Here is an 18,463-nt window from a genome sequence, read left to right on the forward strand (position 1 = left end):
TAAAAATAAATTCAAATATAATGAGCATTTGCTAACCCTTTGTACAGGAATGACCTTTTGGCCTTTGACCTTGAGGTAATAAAGACAGGACAGAATACTGACGTCATCTGAGTGTTTTTATTATGAATTTTGTAATGTTTTAGACGGTTATAACAATCAATCATCATAATAGTATCATTGTATCAATAATTACAGTTGATGTCCCAATAGTAACCATAGTAATAATATAAGTTAATGCATTTTGTATCCATTCTTAACATTACATTTAAAAACAACAGGCTTTTATTTACTGACAGATTTATCACTGCACATTGATACACAGACAGACAGCAAGAGACACAGAGGGAAGTAGAAGTGTGGAGGAGGAATGAAGAAGGGATTGTAGGATGAGAGTAAGCTTGCAGCTGACATTCATTGAACAAAAGTGATGGACAAGACCGGACTGGAATAAAGGGAAAAGATGGTGGGCGAGGGGGGGGGGGGGGGGGTGAAAGGAGTGAACAAGAGAGACTGTAAAAAGAGTGAAAGAGGAATAGGGGTGAAAGACAGAGACGACCGAGTAGCTTTATCACAACAATGCACCCTCCATTTATGTGAAGTTTTTTTTTAAAATTACAACAATATAACACACAAATTAATTGACACTCATCAAGCCAGGAATCATCGTCCTTATTACTACTACTACTATTATTATTCTGTTTTCAGATTTGACAATCTTAGAAATATGTGACAGTTCATATGGAAAACTATACCAATGGTACTAATAAATAACCAAGTGTTTATGCTGCCCCTCTTTTCAAGTACAGACAAAGAGCCACGTGGAACTGCAATAATAGTAATAATAATAATAATAATAAGTAATTGTATGTACATAAAGTTCAATACAATCAATACAGTCAAACTGCCCAAGCTGAGCTGACATTCTGGGTACAGCAGGGGTAGTGTGTGTGTGTGTGTATACATATCTGTGATTGTGTGTCCTGAAGTGACAATAGCAGTGTGCAAACAGTGTCATGAGGATCACTCTGATTACAGGTGTCACAGAGGGGTCAGAGGTACATTGAACGACTAGAGATGGTTCTTCTGTGGTCTTCCGGCTGATCTAGGGATAATTTAGACACGCTCAGAATGAGAGGGCTTTGCCTTCTTCCCCGTAGAATTGCATCCAGGTTTTGTATGCCAAAATAAAGCTGGCTTCAATTTCTAAGTGCTGTGCAAGCAAATTCTCAAATCTATCCAACGTCACTGCAAAGCTGAGTACATCGAAGCAAGCTGCAATTGTGAGGTAAAACATACAGACAGCACGTACAAAAGTATCTAGCAAGATACGATGTCATTAAATAACAAGTTAGAGGTCCCTGGACTAATTCAATTTTTTTGGGGGGGGTAATTTAGTGCAGAGTATTCTAATTATGTGATTTTCCATAGGCTGTCTGTAGATTTAACAAGGACAGAGTCACCAGAGTGAGACTCTACGAGGTCAGACTAACCTTGTCGTGGGTCACATGACCAGCTGGGTGCAGCCCTACCATCTACCCACTGGGATGGTGTTTCTCTGTAGTCAAGGAATGTGTAGAGAGAAAAAGGAAGGAGAGAGATTGTGCAGCGAAAAGACAACTATATAGTATAGTCTAGAGATGTGTGAAGATGAGATAGGATCGGGGCTTGTGTGTCTTTAGCTAAAGACCTGTACAAGGCCAATATCATGTTAATCACATTGCTTGAATATTAACGTGTGTTGTAACCCTTTGATGAGTGACACAGGTAATTCACAATATACAATCTGGCTTCAAAACAAGTGTTCTTCCAACCTGCAATTTTACCATTTTAATTATATCAACGTATGATACCTTATTATGGAGAATTGGTGAACCACGTACGATTTTTGTGGGTGGTTTTAGTCAGGCAATAAGTTTATACTGTATACATTGTGCCATAGAACATTTACGTGGATAACGTATGCCTGCGTTGTCATTGGCTAACAGCTGACAGATGGTCTTGTGTAGTGCTGGGTCATGGGAGGACCCAGGAGGATCACTAAATGTGTTGTGCGTTGTGTTTGTAAGCGTACATTCCATAGACTAGAGGTGTCAGCAGTTGTTGTTGATGTTTCGACACGCCGTGAGCGCGTGCAGAGCCCCCCCCCCCCCCATGTGTGGTTCCCGCGGTAACGGGCGAAAGGGGCTCAGTAGCGGCGGGGGTTGCCGTCCCTCCCCTCCTTCTTGATGATGATTCGCTGGTCGTCGCTCGCGTCGTCGGGGGACTCTGCCACCTCCTCCTCCTCTTCCTCAGCGTCAGCTGAGATGCCCATACGAGATTCGTAGGACTATACAGACAAATGGGGAGAGACGGACAGACAGACAGTTTCAGAATAACCCTTCTGACGGAGGGAGTGACAAGCCTGACGTTTTCATACTCATAATTCTAGTCAGAACACATTTTTTTGCGGGCGGGGATAAGTTGGGCTGGCGGCCAGGCAAGGGATTGACAGCACATGCCTTGGAACAAGATGTGCTCCTTTTTTTCGTGAAGCAGAACCAAGTTCTGACCCAAGAACCGAGAGCCGAGATCTGCTTCCAGCATCTCACTCGTATCCCTCTGAACCCACACACAGATCCTTACCTCCATAGGGTTGACAATGATGGTGAGGGCAGAGTCGTCCCATTGGCCACTGCCCTCTTTGGCCCCGCCCCTGGCGCCCTCGCCACGGCGATGTATGGAGCGGATCCTGAACACACCCAGGATCACCATGACAACCAGGAAGCCAACGCAGACCATAATGATGACTGTGGCAGCGCCAGGCACCACTGAGGAGAAGAAAAAGGAGTTAATAAACAACCAAAGGTCACAACTGAGATCAGATAAGCCTCCCTTTGGTCCTAACCTTATCTATAAAGATCTTTAAAAAATTGCTGACCCTGATTCAGTGCTTACTACAGTTATTAAGTCACAAATTCTCTTGAGGGAGTTAATCATTTTAGACTTGGTAAAAACACTGCAGTTTTGACGACGTTGCCACCTTGTGGTGGGAGGGGGGTATAACGTCTGTATGACGGGATGAGACGCACCTGAGTTGCGGTGGGGGCTGGGCAGGGTGTGTCCACTCAGCTCCCCAGAGTGGTGCGACGGGTGGAGGAACTGCTGCTGGGAGGCCAGCAGGTGGGACGGGTGGTACAGGCTGTCCAGAGAATGCAGGAAGTTTACCTGCAGGACAGAGAGAGATAAAGACAGAGAGACAAGGAGAATGAGAGAGAGAGAGAGAGAGAGAGAGAGAGAGAGAGAGAGAGAGAGAGAGAGAGGGAAATCCAATGGCTCTTCAACCAAAAGCCCTTCAGTAGATTGGAGTACGTTTCCCCAGTGTAAACCCAGACTACAGAGCAGTGCTGAGCCAGGCAGACAGCCTGGCGTTCAGCCTCACCTCCAGCGTGAGCTCATTGCTGGTGTACCGTCCGTTCATCTCCGAGCAGGACAGTCGGAAGCGCCTCTCAAAGCGGGCGGAGCCTTTGGCGAGCCGGTAACGCACGGAGCGCAGGACGTCCTCGTACACGGAGATGGACTCAGCCCCTGGGGGAACGGAGAGGAGGACGGGAACGTTTTAGAGACTCTGCCAGGTCAAACTAACCTTGTCATGAGTCACATGACCGGCTGGGCGGTCACATGACCGGCTGGGTGCAGCCCTACCATCTACCCTCTGGGATGGTGTTTCTCTGTAGTCAAGGAATGTTTAGAGAGAAAAAGGAAGGAGAGAGATTGTGTGGCGAAAAGACAACTATATAGTATAGTCTAGAGATGTGTGGAGATGAGATAGGATTGGCTTGTGTGTCTTTACCTAAAGACCTATACAAGGCCAATATCATGTTAATCACATTGCTTGAATATTAACAGAGAGGAACGTTTGTTCTCTGACTACACAAAAGCGGATGGACCTCTTTCAAAACCATCCCAGGGCAGGACTTGTTCTCTGAGTGGGTGGTTGTGATAACTTCCATATCTCTTTAACCTATCCAGCTGCAAGATTGCTATCAGATTTGCTGCAAGGTCACAAGCTGTACGAGGGGCCAGAGATATAGCCGTACCTGTGATGGCAATGTAGGCGGTGGTGTTGATGATCTCTAGACCTCTCTCTCTCAGAGCATCCAGGTCCACCAGAAGCTCCTCCCTCTCCGGGTTAAGCTCCTCCCCCAGGGGCTGGACCTCACAGCCGTCCAGAGTGTGGGCCACAGCATCAGACATCAGAGCTGGGGAGAGAGAGAGAGAGAGAGAGAGAGAGAGAGAGAGAGAGAGAGAGAGAGAGAGAGAGAGAGAGAGAGAGAGAGAGAGAGAGAGAGAGAGAGAGAGAGAGAGAGAGAGAGAGAGAGAGAGAGAGAGAGAGAGAGAGAGAGAGAGAGAGAGAGAGAGAGAGAGAGGGAGAGAGGAGAGAGAGAGAGAGAGAGAGAGAGAGAAAGAGGGAGAGAGAGAGAGAGAGAGAGAGAGGGAGGGAGGGAGAAAGAAAGAACAAGAAGACAAAAAGGAAAAGCAGTGTTGAAACCTGAGATTACATTGACAAAGGTAGTCAGGGATTGGTGGAGGGGTTAAGAAAACCTGGAGGGATTAGCCGGATAAAACGAGACTATCCCATTTGAGAGCTACAGAGTAAAGTACTCACACTATTAAGTGCTTACAGACCCCGCAGATAAAGCACTGCAAGGCCTCCGCGGACTATGCTCCACAACGCAAGAAGTTACGCAATAATCATCATCATCCCCGTCATCACAAAAACACATGTGATGTGAAACACAGATGCAACGCTCTTCCCTCGCTCTGCACAGGCTCATGCTGTTGTCTGATCCGAGACAGGAAGCGCTGTGAGCTGCCAGTGGGTCTGGTCCCGGGTGGATCCAGGATATCACACAATTCAATGGGAGTCAGATGGCTGAGCGGTGAGCGGTGAGGGAGTCGGGCTGGTAATCAGAAGGTGGCCGGATCGATTCCCCGCCGTGCCAAAATGAAGTTGTGTCCTTGGGCAAGGCACTTCACCCTACTTGCCTCAGGGGGAATGTCCCTGTACTTACTGTAAGTCGCTCTGGATAAGAGCTTCTGCTAAATGGCTGAATGTAAAATGTAATGAAGAGACTTAGAGGGGCTTGATGCATGTCCGAGGGGGGGTATTCTGACTCACCTCCACCCTCCATGCCCTGTGCAGCTGTGTTGACAGCGTGGGACAGGGAGCAGACGATCCTCAGCTCGGGGAACAGAGGGACGCCTCGAGGACCCTCGAACTCGGGCGCCGGGCGGGCCAGGTGGGGGCCCACGCCCGAGAGGGAGATCTGAGGGGCGTCGGGCTGGAGGACCACCAGGTAACCTTCCAGCTGCTTCAGGGACAAGCAGCTCTCCTCGTTGAAACACCTAGAGAGTGGAGAGGGAGGAAGAGAGATGTTTATTAACAGATTTGTATGAGTACAAGTCAGATTAAATAGCAATAATTACAGAATTATTTTGTAGTGTGTGTGTGTGTGTGTGTGTGTGTAAACGAGAGAGAGACGGGGAGAGAGAGGGGGGAGAGAGAGAAATAGAGACTGTGTAACTTCTTTAATACTATCTGTGTGACTGAGCAGCTGCTTGTTTGAGTCTCTCCAGAAGGGCCTGCTGTTCAGCCATCTGGAGGAACTGTTGACCTGGAATCCAACTAATCTTAAAAATACTCTGAACAGCGTAAATAACAGCAGCTCTTCTGCACTGAAATCCAGTTAGAAACCTGGTAAATACACATAACCTCTTGAGCTTCGAGTCGGACAGAACCATACAAATAATAAAAACACTAAATACCTGAGGGGAAAATAAGAATTATTTTTGTATTGCAAACGTACAGGACACGCAAAGCAAATGAATATTTTATCAATAAAGTGGATAAAGAAGTCATGTGCATTGACCCACATATTTCCTTCCTACAGTGTTAGATTTGTGCTCTTCCACCAAGTCTCCACCAACGTTCACGTTATGTAAGATTAGATCTCGATTAAATCCACAAAACTCACTCACAGCTAAACATCTTTCTGCATTATGTGTCATTTAAATAATCAGCATTAGCTAACTTGACACAAATTCCGAAAATCACACCTTGAAGTGGTCTATACAAGCTAATAATATTAGGAAGTATTTAAAGAGTGGCTTAACATTTATGAAGTCACTATTGGTCAATGGTCAAAATACTGACCAAAAGATAAACCGAAGATAAGATAGCCAGAGTTTATCTTTACTGTGACTCACATGTAAATGCATGATACACATTTAAAAGTCCTTTTTATAAAGCTATTAAGTCCATGTCTGATGAGTTCAATGTCCAACAAACATCTCCAAGCAAATGAATCGGTGGCCTATGTGTGAGTGAGTGTGTGCGTGTGTGTGCATTTGTGTGTGCATTTGTGTGTGTGTGTGCATTTGTGTGTGTGTGTGTGTGTGTACCTGAGGGAGGTGGTGAGTTTCAGTGGCCTGATTCCAGGGGTGGCAAACCGTAGAGAGTTCCTGTATGTGACCTGCTGCACTGCGCGGTTAAAGCTCTCAATGTCATCTCCCTCCAGCACCAGCACTGACTGACTGGGATTTACATGTACCTGGGAGAAAAAAAGGTACATGCACTAAGATCACATCACATTCACTTTTTATTTATTTCCTGATGCTGATGTTGACTGTGATTGTCAATTTGAATCCTGCACACTACACGTCATCCGTTCATTTATTTAAGTTGTATTTCCTTTGCAATATTTGTATCGTCTACCACTTGACTTGTATATAAAGATTGTAATTTTTATTGCATTGTATGATGTTTTTACCTTTTTGCTCAGCCTAGTATTTCTGTGTAATACATTCCTCAAATTCCTTGTCTGTATGTGTACGCATACCTGGCCAATAAAGCTGATTCTGATGGGACCACCACATTTAAGACACCATAAACAGGTATGAACTACAAATGATCATATTTCTGTTCCGATGAAAAATGAAGGAAGTGCTTTTAACACGCGAGCTGAAGCTGAAGGTAAAAAATGAACAAGGTCAAATTGAAGTTTACCTTCATGCCTGAGCCCAGAGTTTCAAGATCTCCAAAGTCCAGGCCCTCCCTGCAGGCGTAGAGACACTCCACCACACTGTGGGGCTCGACACTTCCTGGTCTCACCGTCACCCCTGACAACAGGCCTCGATATCCACCCACATACTTCCCTGAGGATCATACAACCAGACAGTGAATACACCTCACACGTGAATTTACATATGGATGAACACGCACTAACACTCAAAACACAATTCCACACTCGACACAGAGTCTCACACACTCCTGACAACAGAAATGTAGTCACCGGTGTCTTTGCTCTCGGGGATCGTGTTGTTAACGATGTCCCTCTGTTTTTCTTCTGGCTCTATGGAGGAAACCAAGGGGTTAGAGCGCGGGTACAATGGGTGAGAAATATAAATGAGGAAACAAACAAGACAGGGTTAAGCAATGAAGATCAGACAATAGGACATTTGAACGAGGGAAGGAGGGGAGGGGGGATTGTTCAAAAATAGGTGTTCCATCTCCTCATTAAAACTAGCATCTGGCACCATACAGTCATGTATGTGTCTCTGTAACTGGAGGACTCAGTGTCCCATTGTTGTGAGTGTTTTATGGTGTAACTGGCAAACTAACAGTCTGGCCTGCCTGCCTGTTGTTTTGTTTCTATAAATAATTGATAAAGTCAAGTGATATTAATAGCTTGACAAGATGCAGAGCTTATCAGGAAAATATACCTGGGTAAATGATGTGGAGAAGTCAAAGACACAGAGAGCAAATGCTGTCTGACGAGCTGAATGAGGCTTTAACCTGCTGTTACTGTTGCTTATGTTGATGGTGTTTCCCACAGAATGTGATTATATTTTTCAATTCAAAACCAACAAATTCGGTGGTGTTTACATTTCTATATTAATATTCAAAACATGATGTCACTGATTTGCTTCCATAGCCTTCCACCACAAATACATCAATGTATGGGAAACACTGTGTTTGGCCTGTGAAATGTTGAGTAGGACTGTCTCCGATTATTTGACAGACAGGTGGTCATACATTATACCAGTCCTCACCCCAGCAAGCTCCGATAACCATTCGCTGATGGGGGGCGGGGTTGGGAATGGCACCGTTGTCGTGGATGAGGGCGGGGTCGAAGGTCACCCCGTCTACATACAGGGTCACCGAGGGGAACTGGACGCTGAGAGACAGGTGATGCCACTCACTGTCACAAACCTGCCGAGGAGTAAAGGGTCAAGGGTCAGAATACAGGGGATACGTTCTTTGTCGACTTTCTGAGAATATTCAGAGTTCCTTTGTTGTAGCAACAGGTAGATAAAACCAGAGAAAATTGAGGCAGAAGGATTTGGGATAAAGATATCAAGTCTGAGGGATAGAGAGACAAAGGGATAGAAAAACAGGGGGGAAGACAGACAGCAAGGTAGAGAGAAAAAAGGGATTTGCCAAATCCTGTCTGTGTCAGCTTGCCCCCATCCCAGAGGAATCTGTCTGGGACCAGTCGCTCCACCCAAAACCACTTATCCCCCCCCTCCTTCCAACCCCAACCCCCACCCATCCCCTCCCAATGACCCCAGACCCCCTGCAACCATCCCGCATAATCTGCAATCCCCTGAATCTCTCGATCTGCAGAGGTACTCCACAGTTTCCTTAGAACATACAAACAATGCATACTATAGCATTCACTCACAGGATATGTGTGATAGTATGTGTGCTCTCCAAATATCCTAAACTCCGATCGAATTGTTCTGTACGAGGTTCTAATCAATAAACGGAAGTTATGCAACGAATGCAAAAAAATGATTGGGTGGAGGGGATGAGTACAGCTCAGTGGTGGAGCATTCGACTGCAGACCGACAACCAGATTGGAGGTTCTGAACTAAATTTGAAGAGTTTCCCTCGGGTAAGTATTAAGCTCCTTCTTGCGAGAATATAGACCCTCTGTGGAGAACTGGCCTTTTTTAAACCTCAAGGTCCACCATGGGTTAACACCTGAACGAGATAGCAGGGGCCGGCAGAGGCTGTTTCTAAGAGATAACAGCGGACGACATTTGGACCTGAGGACACTGTACCTGGGGTCAGATGGCTGAGCGGTTAAGGAATAGGGCTATCAATCAGAAGGTTGCCGGTCAATTCCTGGCCAAACAAACGACGACAAATGACGTTGTGTCCTTGGGCAAGGCACTTCACCCAACTTGCCTTGGGGGGGGGGGGGGGGGAATGTCCCTGTACTTACTGTAAGTTGCTCTGGATAAGAGCTTCTGCTAAATGAATAAAAGTAATGTACCTGCTCCAGCTTCCAGAGGAACTTGACAGGCCGGGCAGCAGAGACGTCGGGCCAGTAGAAGAGAGAGAGGCGGCAACCATGGACGGAGAGGGAGTAGTGGGAGAAGGAGTCGTCTGCAGGACCATGAGAGGGGTGCGGGAGGGGGTTAGAAGGAGGATGTAATCAGGCAGACATGGGGAGAGTTAGGGAGACAGCACAGGACATTTCATTCATAAGTGTTCATTTAACACTGAGAGTGTTTATAGAAGTCTGTCTCGCGACAGTATGTGGACGCTCAACGAGAAAACCGAACACTCCTGGGTGTGCAACTAACACGCTGGAGTTTGCTGTCTCCCAGCCTGTGGTTTCTGCACTTGAGATCAGACACTGAGATGTGGAGGACAACTTAGGTAAACTGAGGCTGCTGCTGAGACACACACACACACATACACACACACACACACACACCCACTAGCTGTGGCCCTCATGATGAGCTACCCCTCATTACAAGTTGCAGATCTGTGTCAAACCACTACAACACAGTTCACAGCTGGGTACACACTTGTCCTGTCACTCACACCAAATCTGAGCTCATGTGGTGTTCTTATTATTTTTATGCCACAGTCACATAACACGGAGAGTTTTACCGACAGTTGGAACAAATTAATAAAGACAGGTTGTTCTGCGCATGTGCAGTGGGAGGTGACTTTCTGGCTGCTAGGCAACACAATGATGAGCGATTTCTCCATGGCAACACGGCAAACTAACTTAGCCACCTGGATTATGATCCTGTTTGATACAAGTATAGATTGCCAATTATTAAATAAACAGCTAAAATGCGACTTGCTGCTCAAAAACATGATTACAAAAATGCCACCTGATGAGGAGAGGAAAGGTTGGACTATTTTATTTAAATAAACTAGCATCAACTGTGGTCTAAAAGAATGTATCTTTGCAGTTACTGACCATTCTTCACAGTGCTACACACAATAGTTTCCTCCTCCCTGCGATTCCCTCGGGCCTGATTGGCTGGAGGCTGTGCATTGGCCCCTCCCCTTCGCATCCACAGCTGGAGGGTAAAGTGGTCGCCAGACACCGCCGCGGCAACCGAGTCAGGTACCACGGCAACGTGGGTGGAGCCATTGAAGGAGAACACCAGCGACGAATCAGAAGAGGGTAGAGTTGGCAGGGCTGAAGTCCAATTGGCTGCTGGGGAAGGAGGCGGGAGCAAATCCACCTCGCCCCTGACAGCACCTGAGGAAGACATGAGACAGGAATTTTTAATGTGTTTCATACTACCCATTCCACTTCATATATTAAATCAACTGCGTCTTCAAACAGTGTTTGTTTCGCTAAGATTCAACCTGAACGAGGGGGTAAGATGAGCGGTTAAAGGATCAGGCTATTAATCAGAAGTTTGCTGGTTCGATTCCTGGCCGTGCCATATAACGTTGTGCAACTTGCGCAAGGCACTTAACCCTACTTGCCTTGGGGTCCCTGTACTTACTGTAAGTCGCAGAGGAGCGACTGCTAAATGACTAAATGACCCAAAAGAATAAACAGCTTTTAGACAAAACCGCGACCCCCTACCGCACAGTCGCCGCACTGATCTGTCGGAATAGCTGTCTCTGTCGCAGCCCTTCCCAATGTGGCCGGTCTGCAGATCTACGGTGGCCTGGATGTTCCACACTGTCTCCTCGCAGGTCTCCAGGTGCAGGGAGGGGAACAGGGGAATGCTTCCTGAGCCAGGGGAGTACTCCACCCTCTTGGACCATCCTGGCAGCAGGATAACACACACACACTCTCTATGTTCAAACAGCACAGACATCGTTTTCAATAAATATGAGGCCGAGGGTGATCTGAATTATACACAGTCGAAGTCATTTGGCTGTTACTAATTCAGATATAGCCAAGCACACGGACATGAAAAGGCTTATTATGCAGCCCAGGCCATGGTAGCAATGGTGGGGAGGGTGGGGGGGTGGTGTGGTGGGGGGGTGGGGGTTGAATCGGAAGCTGTGAATAAAGAGTGAGAGGACGTGTTCAGGGTTATTGATTACCGATCCAGCCAGGTTTGCAGGATGGTTTGACCGTGACGACGACCTGGGCGTCGACCTGAGCGCGGTTCTTTCCACAGTCAAAAGCGGTCACCCAGAAGGTGTGAACGCGCTGGTGCTTGGAGTCCAACGGCTCCGTGTTCTTAATGTTACCTAGGAGACGGGGGAGGGAGAGAGAGAGAGAGAGAGAGACAGAGAGAGAGAGAGAGAGGGAGAGAGAGAGAGAGAGAGAGACAGAGAGAGAGAGAGAGAGAGAGACAGAGAGAGACAGAGAGAGTAAGAGAGAGAGACAGAGAAGAGAGAGAGAGACAGGTCAGTCTGCAAACATGCACACATTCAAAAGCACAGCATGACAAATATTCTTCATGGCCCCCTCCCTGCCACCCCCCCCCCCCCCACACACACACACACACACACATACATACACACACAAGCGTTCCATAAAGTGCATTCTAATTGCAGGGTGACAAAAGAGATATAAAAATGAATACGACTAAGACTCAAACACGAACCAAATGTTCTCCAGCTATTTCCAAAGACAAAGGGAGGGTTTTTTATCCTTAATATAGCCGGCAGTTCATCCAAAAACACAGCCCACTGATAATGACTCAGCAACAGAGGAAACAAAACCGCAGAAAAAGAGGGAGGAAAAAATGAGAATGTCAGATGCAGAAATTGAGGAAATAAAAGAGACAGGGAGAGACAGTGGGCAGGCCAAAGATGTCTGAACCCAGACGAAACCGAAGATCTCCAGCACAGCACTTCAGTGGAGTCCGACCCAAATTAGAGAGTAGCTTCTCATGCCCCGCAGCCTCCCAACCAGGGACCCATCTAGAGATTTTCATTCGGGGTGGCAGAAGGAGGTTGTTGGGTGGCCTCCTGGAGGGTGAATCAAAACCCAGAGTAGGGGGGTACAGTACTCCCTATGGTAAATGATTAGGCTATAACATTGTAGTTTAAATTAAACAGTAACGTTAATATTATTTATTATAAATGTTCTGAAATGCACAAATAATATTTTTCCATGGGAAGATTCAGGTTCATGTTGTTTAATTGTAACTTTTTTCACTACATTCTCTTATGGTTCTTCCCTTTGGGACGTTTTTTCACAATGTATGCTTCATGTTTTGGCTACCCGCAATGTTTGGGGCTATCTCGTTATGATCAGTGACCTGTGCACTATTGTAAAGCTCTCTCTTGGAAGTCGCTTTGGATAAAAGCATCTGCTAACTGCATAACAAAAGAGATAAATAAATAAAAGATTGGGGTGGCAGTATTTTTTTATTGGGGTGGCAGCTGCCACCTCTTGCCACCCCTTAGATCTGCCACTGCTCCCAAGCAGAGGCAATAATGCAAAGTCATGCTAAAGAAGTCAGTCTCCGTCTTCCTCACTGTCACATTACAAAATGTCCCCTATCGATCTCCCACTGGCCAGTCAATGGCCTGAGATGTAAGTTTCATGGACTGAAACAAAAGTCTTTTTTTCTTTCCTCTGAGAAGGCAAACATTTGTATCATTTGACTCAGAACAACGTTTCTCCGCTAATCCTAACTAAACTCTTGCTGCACTGTTCGTAAAACAGTCACCACTGCCCGCCTACACAATTTCTATTTTAAAGACCTCTACCTGTACACCATCAGCTCTTTTATAATCCAAAGCCAGTGCAACGCAGGCTTGCAATGGGCCATGACCACTTGTATTGAACTGTGGCTTTTGTGCTTAGCGCGGTGCAGTGTAGTGGACATGAGACGAGACAAACAGCCACCAGTAAGTCACTCACCATCGTTGTCGATGGCAAAGGGTATGTTGGGGGTGATGATGTCATAGAAGCATATCTGGCTGTACTGGGGGGAACAGTCTGCATCGAGAGCCTCCACACGCACAATGCGGTCGAACAGACGGCCTTCTGGGACAGAGGCTTCGTAGCGACGCTCCACAAACACAGGGGAGAATTCGTTGACGTCGTTCACACGCACATGCACCGTGGCCCTGGGGGGAGGGAGGGAGCAGGGGGGGGGGAGAGAGGGAGGGAGGGAGCAGGGCGGGGGGAGAGAGGGAAGGAGCAGGGCGGGGGAGGGTGCAGGGGGGGAGGGAGGGAGCAGTGCGGGGGGAGAGAGAGAGCAGGGGGGAGGGAGCAGGGGGGGAGGGAGGGAGGGTGCAGGGGGGGGGAGGGAGGGAGCAGGGGGGAGGGAGGGAGCAGGGGGGGAGGGAGGGAGCAGGGGGGAGGGAGGGAGGGAGCAGGGCCGGGGGGACGGAGGGGGCAGGGCGGGAGGGTGCGGGGGGGGGAGGGTGCGGGGGGGGAGGGTGCGGGGGGGGAGGGAGGGAGCAGGGGGGAGGGAGGGAGGGAGCAGGACCGGGGGGAGGGAGGGAGGGAGCAGGACCGGGGGGAGGGAGGGAGCAGGGCAGGGGGAGGGAGGGAGGGAGCAGGGCAGGGGGAGGGAGGGAGGGAGGAGACAGAGAGAAGGGTTGAGAGGAAAATATAGGGAACATACTATAACGGTTGACAGGATTATCAAACACATGATGTAAGTCTATACTAAGTTCTGTTACTAACTAAAACCCTACAAGCCGATATTGCAAATCCATTTAACTAAATGGCAGTGGGAGAATCTTCGGGAAAGGGGTGCGGGGTGATGTTGTTTTACTAACTTGTGGGACTTCTTGCTGTTGACTCCATCGGGTCCCTCTCCACAGTCGTAGGCCTGGATGGTGAAGCTGTGTTCCCTCTGGCTCTCACAGTCCAGGGGCTCCTTGGACCTGACCAGGCCCTCCCCTGTGGAGCGGTCCAGCACCACCGCTTCAAACTGGACCGAACCGGATCCTGAGGGCCCATTGTGCACCCGGAAACCACAGATCTCACCTGGAAGAGTTAGGGTCACGAGCATGCAACATGGTTATTTTTAATAGATTAAACGCGTGGTTTATCTCTTACCTTCAAAATCTAGACTGATAAACGTACATTTAAACAGACTCTGTCGTCCCCTTTCAAGACTCAAATAAACCAAATTAATTTCACTGAAGCCAGAACTATGTAATGAATCCCCTCGAGTGATTTTAGTAGACCATTATTATTTCAGGGAACACTAAATGATCTCCAAAGGTTTCCAATAATATGGAATAATTTCATTTATTTTCCACTGTAGAGTGGAACACTGCTGGCACTGTTCTGAACGCTGGGATAGAGTTACACTCCCGCACTAGGATGTCCTATAAATAGTACACAGAACCAACATCGATTTTCCTCCCTTTTAATATGTGCACTGCTTATGGGAATGCCCTGCAATCATCTGGGAGCGTCTTAATACTCAGCCTCCACTGTTGCAACGTTTCATTACTTTACAGCGCTGCTGTCTCGTGTGTTCCTTCCTGCACGGGGACACACGCCGCATCTGAAGAACAGCTTGACCGATGCTTAAGACTGGGCTAAGACTTGGGCAGTGGATGGTGCGCAGGCAGAAGACTGCGGAGATGCCCCCAACCCCTCCCCCCCCTCGCTGTCATGTTACCTGCATAGTGTAGCGGGGCATCTTTGTCCAGGGCGAAGAGGGGTGGGTTGAGCAGGACCGTGTTGTCGTTCTCCATGACGATGCCCTGGTACTCGGTCTCGATCCATGGCTTGTGCTTGTTGGCTGAACGGCACACAGACGTTGGGTTAAATGAAGCGATTAAGATGAATAAACGTGTCTATTTTTAACACTCTGGTAAGGAAAGAGATATTTAATGTGTGTGTGTGTATATGTATAGACGCACACGTCACTCCACACCTTGCGCTGGTTGGCAGTATAATTAAACCAAGACCTTTTTCACCTTATCGCACAAGGAGAGGTATATTGCACATATCAATCACAGGAGCCAGAGCAGCTTCAGGCTCCGTATACGGAAAAACAATTTTGTCAAAATAAAACGGAAGGTTTGCTATGAATTCACCTCTAATTACAAATTAATTATTCATCTTTCCACTCCATGTTCATCCATATCAATCAAAGGCAGAGTTAATAAGCTAGCATGGTAACATTTGTAGCCTATACCTGAACACCAAAACAAATAGGTTTTGTTTATCGGATCTCTGTAACATTGGTACTTTGGTGTTAAAATCCCAGAAATATTGTCACAGAATTATGTTTAGCGGTTCCCTTTTGTCTCACAACAAATTGGACTCTGGGACATCAGTTAGTGAATCTACTGAGATGAAACCTCCGTGTCATCTGCCCTGACTCTTTCAATCAAAAAACGACATTTATTTTCTCTCCCCAAAGGTGCTATTCCTCCTCCGCGACTTCATGCTCTCTCCCTCTTTTGGTCTTTCACTCTCTCTCTCTCTCTCTCTCTCTCTCTCTCTCTCTCTCTCTCTGCCCTTGCACGCTCTTCTCTTCTACCCAACCTCCCTCCCTCTCCTCCCCCTCGCTGTCCCTCTGCAATATAGCATTAATCTGAGCATCAGGGCCATGGATTACACCCTGGATTACAGATTGAGAGACATCACATTCCATCTCTCTCTCCCTGGCACTCTTCCTCCCTCTGTCACTCTGTCTCTCCACAACAACCCCTCGCACTCAGCCTCACTCCCCCTCCCTTTCTTTCTCACACACTGCTATCTCTCCCACAACCCTTGCCTCTCTCACTTTCACTCTCTCTCTCTCTCTCTCTCTCTCTCTCTCTAACACACTCCTATCTCCTCGCACTCCTTTTTTTTCACCTTGTTCACTTGATCTCGCGTACCTATCTCTGCCTCTTCAGCTCTCTCGACTTATCTTACTGCCTCTGTGTCACCCAATGTTTGTCTCTGAATGGCGTCCTTGGGACTGACTCTCCTTCCTTCCCTATCAATACCTCCAATCCCCTCTTCTCTCTTCTTGTCTTCATGTCATTCCTTCTCTCTGCCCTGGATCCCTTGTCTGTCTGTATCTCGCCCTCCTGTTCTCTTCTTACTCTGATACTCTCACCAAAGAGTCTCATTTGCTTCCTCTCCACAGTCCACAGCATGATTATTGCTGGAACACGAATATAAAAAAAAAAAATCTGTCACAGTTATCCAAAATGATCAATCATCCAGAGAATATTATTAAAAATACCGACACAAGCAAACACACACAACACGAATCATGTCTATTTGAATATGCATATATGCGCAGTATTCATTTACATTCTCAATATAATGTACATATTACTGATTAAAATATATCTAAAAAAAGAGGATATTGTTTGTACCCAACCGAAAAAGACGTACATACACACAGCCAAAACAGACAGCAGAGAGGTATGGTGAGGAAGCCAGGTGGCTTGATGGCCCTGGGCCAACTGTCTATGTCTGTTAACTGATCTTCCATTATACCTGTACTCACATTTAACAGTCAAAAGGAAAGGAACTGACCTTTGTTGCCATTGGCAACCGAAGTCAAGCAAAGGAGGAGGAAGGAGAGAAAACTGTCCATCTGAGGAAGGGAAAGGTAGACAGATAGGAAACAGGCAGGAATACAGTTCATGCATTATTGTTAAGTAGCCTAACTGTATAGAGAGATTGTGAGGAGACGAGAAGGTGGATAGGGGGGACAGGCAGACAGGCAGGCAGACAAAGCAGAGGACAATACTTATCACTGTTTCTTTCGAAAGAGATGCAGAAATGTCAAAAAGGCCAAATAATCCGATTAGGAATTAACCGTGTTTGTTTTGCGACCTTAGATTCCATGACATTCTCCATTAGACTCATTAAGTCCATGGATGGCAGTGATATAGTAGGCTGAAACTGGAACATTAGATTTAATTAAAACGAACTGACATAAATAATTTAACAGAAATGTGTTTGTGGGACCTAGTATGTCGACTTACTATTAGCCTACTGTTACTAACGATTATTAGCCATCGTTTTGAAAATAACTTGGTGATGATAGCCGCTGCTTTCTGGCTATATCCTACACGGCTGTTTGCATCATAGCGGTAGGCCTGCGTGTGTGAGTGGGTGTGTTTATGCGTGTTTAAGTTGCAGTGGGAATAAACACTGCCAACCGGTATCCGTGGCAGACAGTCGGTCGAAACAGAATATATTACGCTGGGATGCCTACTGAGTTCCTTAGTTGGTATCGCATAACTTTACCCTTTAGCTCATTGCATGCGTAAAATCTTATAAATAAAAGTCAGACCTTATCCCACATCTTGTGGATATTTTACAAAATATGCGAGTTATGCAGTTAAGGCCACGGCACAGGTTGTCCTAGGTTACACGAAAAGGCTATCACAGCGGTGGCTATCCTACACACAGACATTCGTGTATGCGACAGTCAATTGATTTTTAAACACTCGATAGACGTTAGCATGTCATTTATGCCCGCATACCAACATCCCTAACACCAACAATTGCCGCAGTCAAGGACGCTGACCATTTATTTAAAAGAAAAACGGAAGCAAACGATTTCTCATTACCGTGGTCAATGTGAGGTGCTTTTGGTACCCAACGCTACCCTCGCAGCATCCGTTTCTCACGCCTCTGCCGCACGTCTATGCACCGCAGATTGAAACTGAAACTACAGGGCAACAGAGGTTGTTGCTACCGCTCCCCTTCTCTTGATTTTGCGCAAAAAATATGTCTCCGAATGATACTAGACAGTGATGTGAACGGAGAATATGTGGAGACCGATGTCCTTGTTTTCAGCAGACGTCGTATGAGGGGCAAAACGATGGGAATTTTACGCTGACGTCCCCTCCCTCGCGGTGTATCTTAACCCGCCCACACTGCGTACTTCGTCTATCTCGCGCTCTGCCTTTCCCGGCCCGGTGCCAGCTCAGTCCCTGTCTCAGAACTGCTGTTTATTTCGTGCACTGGGTGAGACAGGAACAACGTCGAGTAGGCAATGATTATTTAATCACGTCCAGTTCTATATCATGTTTATTTTGTTAAGCAAATTATAACCGAGGGTCTTGATCCACAGTCACTGTACCTTTCACCCGAATCCCCGTCCGCCCAACTCCCCACCCCGACTGCAAAATTACGTCATATTTCCCATTCTGCCATATAGGTTACTTCTGAAAGGACCTCGAGACTTCAAACACATTTTTTTTATCCAGCATTTTAATGAACATTACAAAAAAGTTTATTTAAAATTATTTTTTCAT

The 18,463-nt window shown here is 46.8% G+C and overlaps 1 protein-coding gene across 3 annotated transcripts; it reads right to left on the reverse strand.

Annotated features, from left to right (window-relative positions):
- Positions 1-110: 110 nt before the first annotated feature.
- clstn3 (calsyntenin 3) lies at positions 111-18,008 on the reverse strand. 3 transcript variants are annotated; one of them, XM_084668572.1, is made up of 20 exons: positions 17,774-18,008; positions 16,728-16,788; positions 16,187-16,347; positions 14,863-14,985; positions 14,006-14,216; positions 13,137-13,345; positions 11,360-11,509; positions 10,890-11,075; positions 10,266-10,553; positions 9,321-9,433; positions 8,092-8,251; positions 7,332-7,391; positions 7,046-7,194; positions 6,442-6,590; positions 5,159-5,385; positions 4,077-4,238; positions 3,419-3,564; positions 3,069-3,204; positions 2,623-2,807; positions 111-2,326 (listed from the first exon to the last, which is right to left on the reverse strand). In XM_084668572.1, exons 4-20 carry the CDS (start codon positions 14,936-14,938, stop codon positions 2,186-2,188), a joined length of 2,748 nt encoding a protein of 915 aa, XP_084524698.1. In that variant the 5' UTR covers positions 14,939-14,985; positions 16,187-16,347; positions 16,728-16,788; positions 17,774-18,008; the 3' UTR covers positions 111-2,185. The 3 variants fall into 3 exon arrangements, with proteins under 3 accessions (XP_084524698.1, XP_084524692.1, XP_084524704.1); XM_084668566.1 differs by lacking the exon at positions 16,187-16,347; XM_084668578.1 differs by lacking the exons at positions 16,187-16,347; positions 16,728-16,788.
- Between the last annotated feature and the right edge of the window lie 455 nt (positions 18,009-18,463).

This window comes from Hypomesus nipponensis, chromosome 2 (assembly GCF_054491055.1).
Source record: "Hypomesus nipponensis isolate SF chromosome 2, ASM5449105v1, whole genome shotgun sequence".
Classification (NCBI taxonomy): domain Eukaryota; kingdom Metazoa; phylum Chordata; class Actinopteri; order Osmeriformes; family Osmeridae; genus Hypomesus; species Hypomesus nipponensis.

Coding starts and splice junctions, on each gene's coding strand:
- clstn3 (XM_084668566.1), bottom strand. CDS start 16,788: ATGGACAGTTTTCTCTCCTTCCTCCTCCTTTGCTTGACTTCGGTTGCC. Junction 14,986..16,727: donor GGTTGCCAATGGCAACAAAG/GTCAGTTCCTTT, acceptor TGTGCCGTTCAG/CCAACAAGCACAAGCCATGG. Junction 4,239..5,158: donor ACAGGGCATGGAGGGTGGAG/GTGAGTCAGAAT, acceptor CTCTCTCCCCAG/CTCTGATGTCTGATGCTGTG.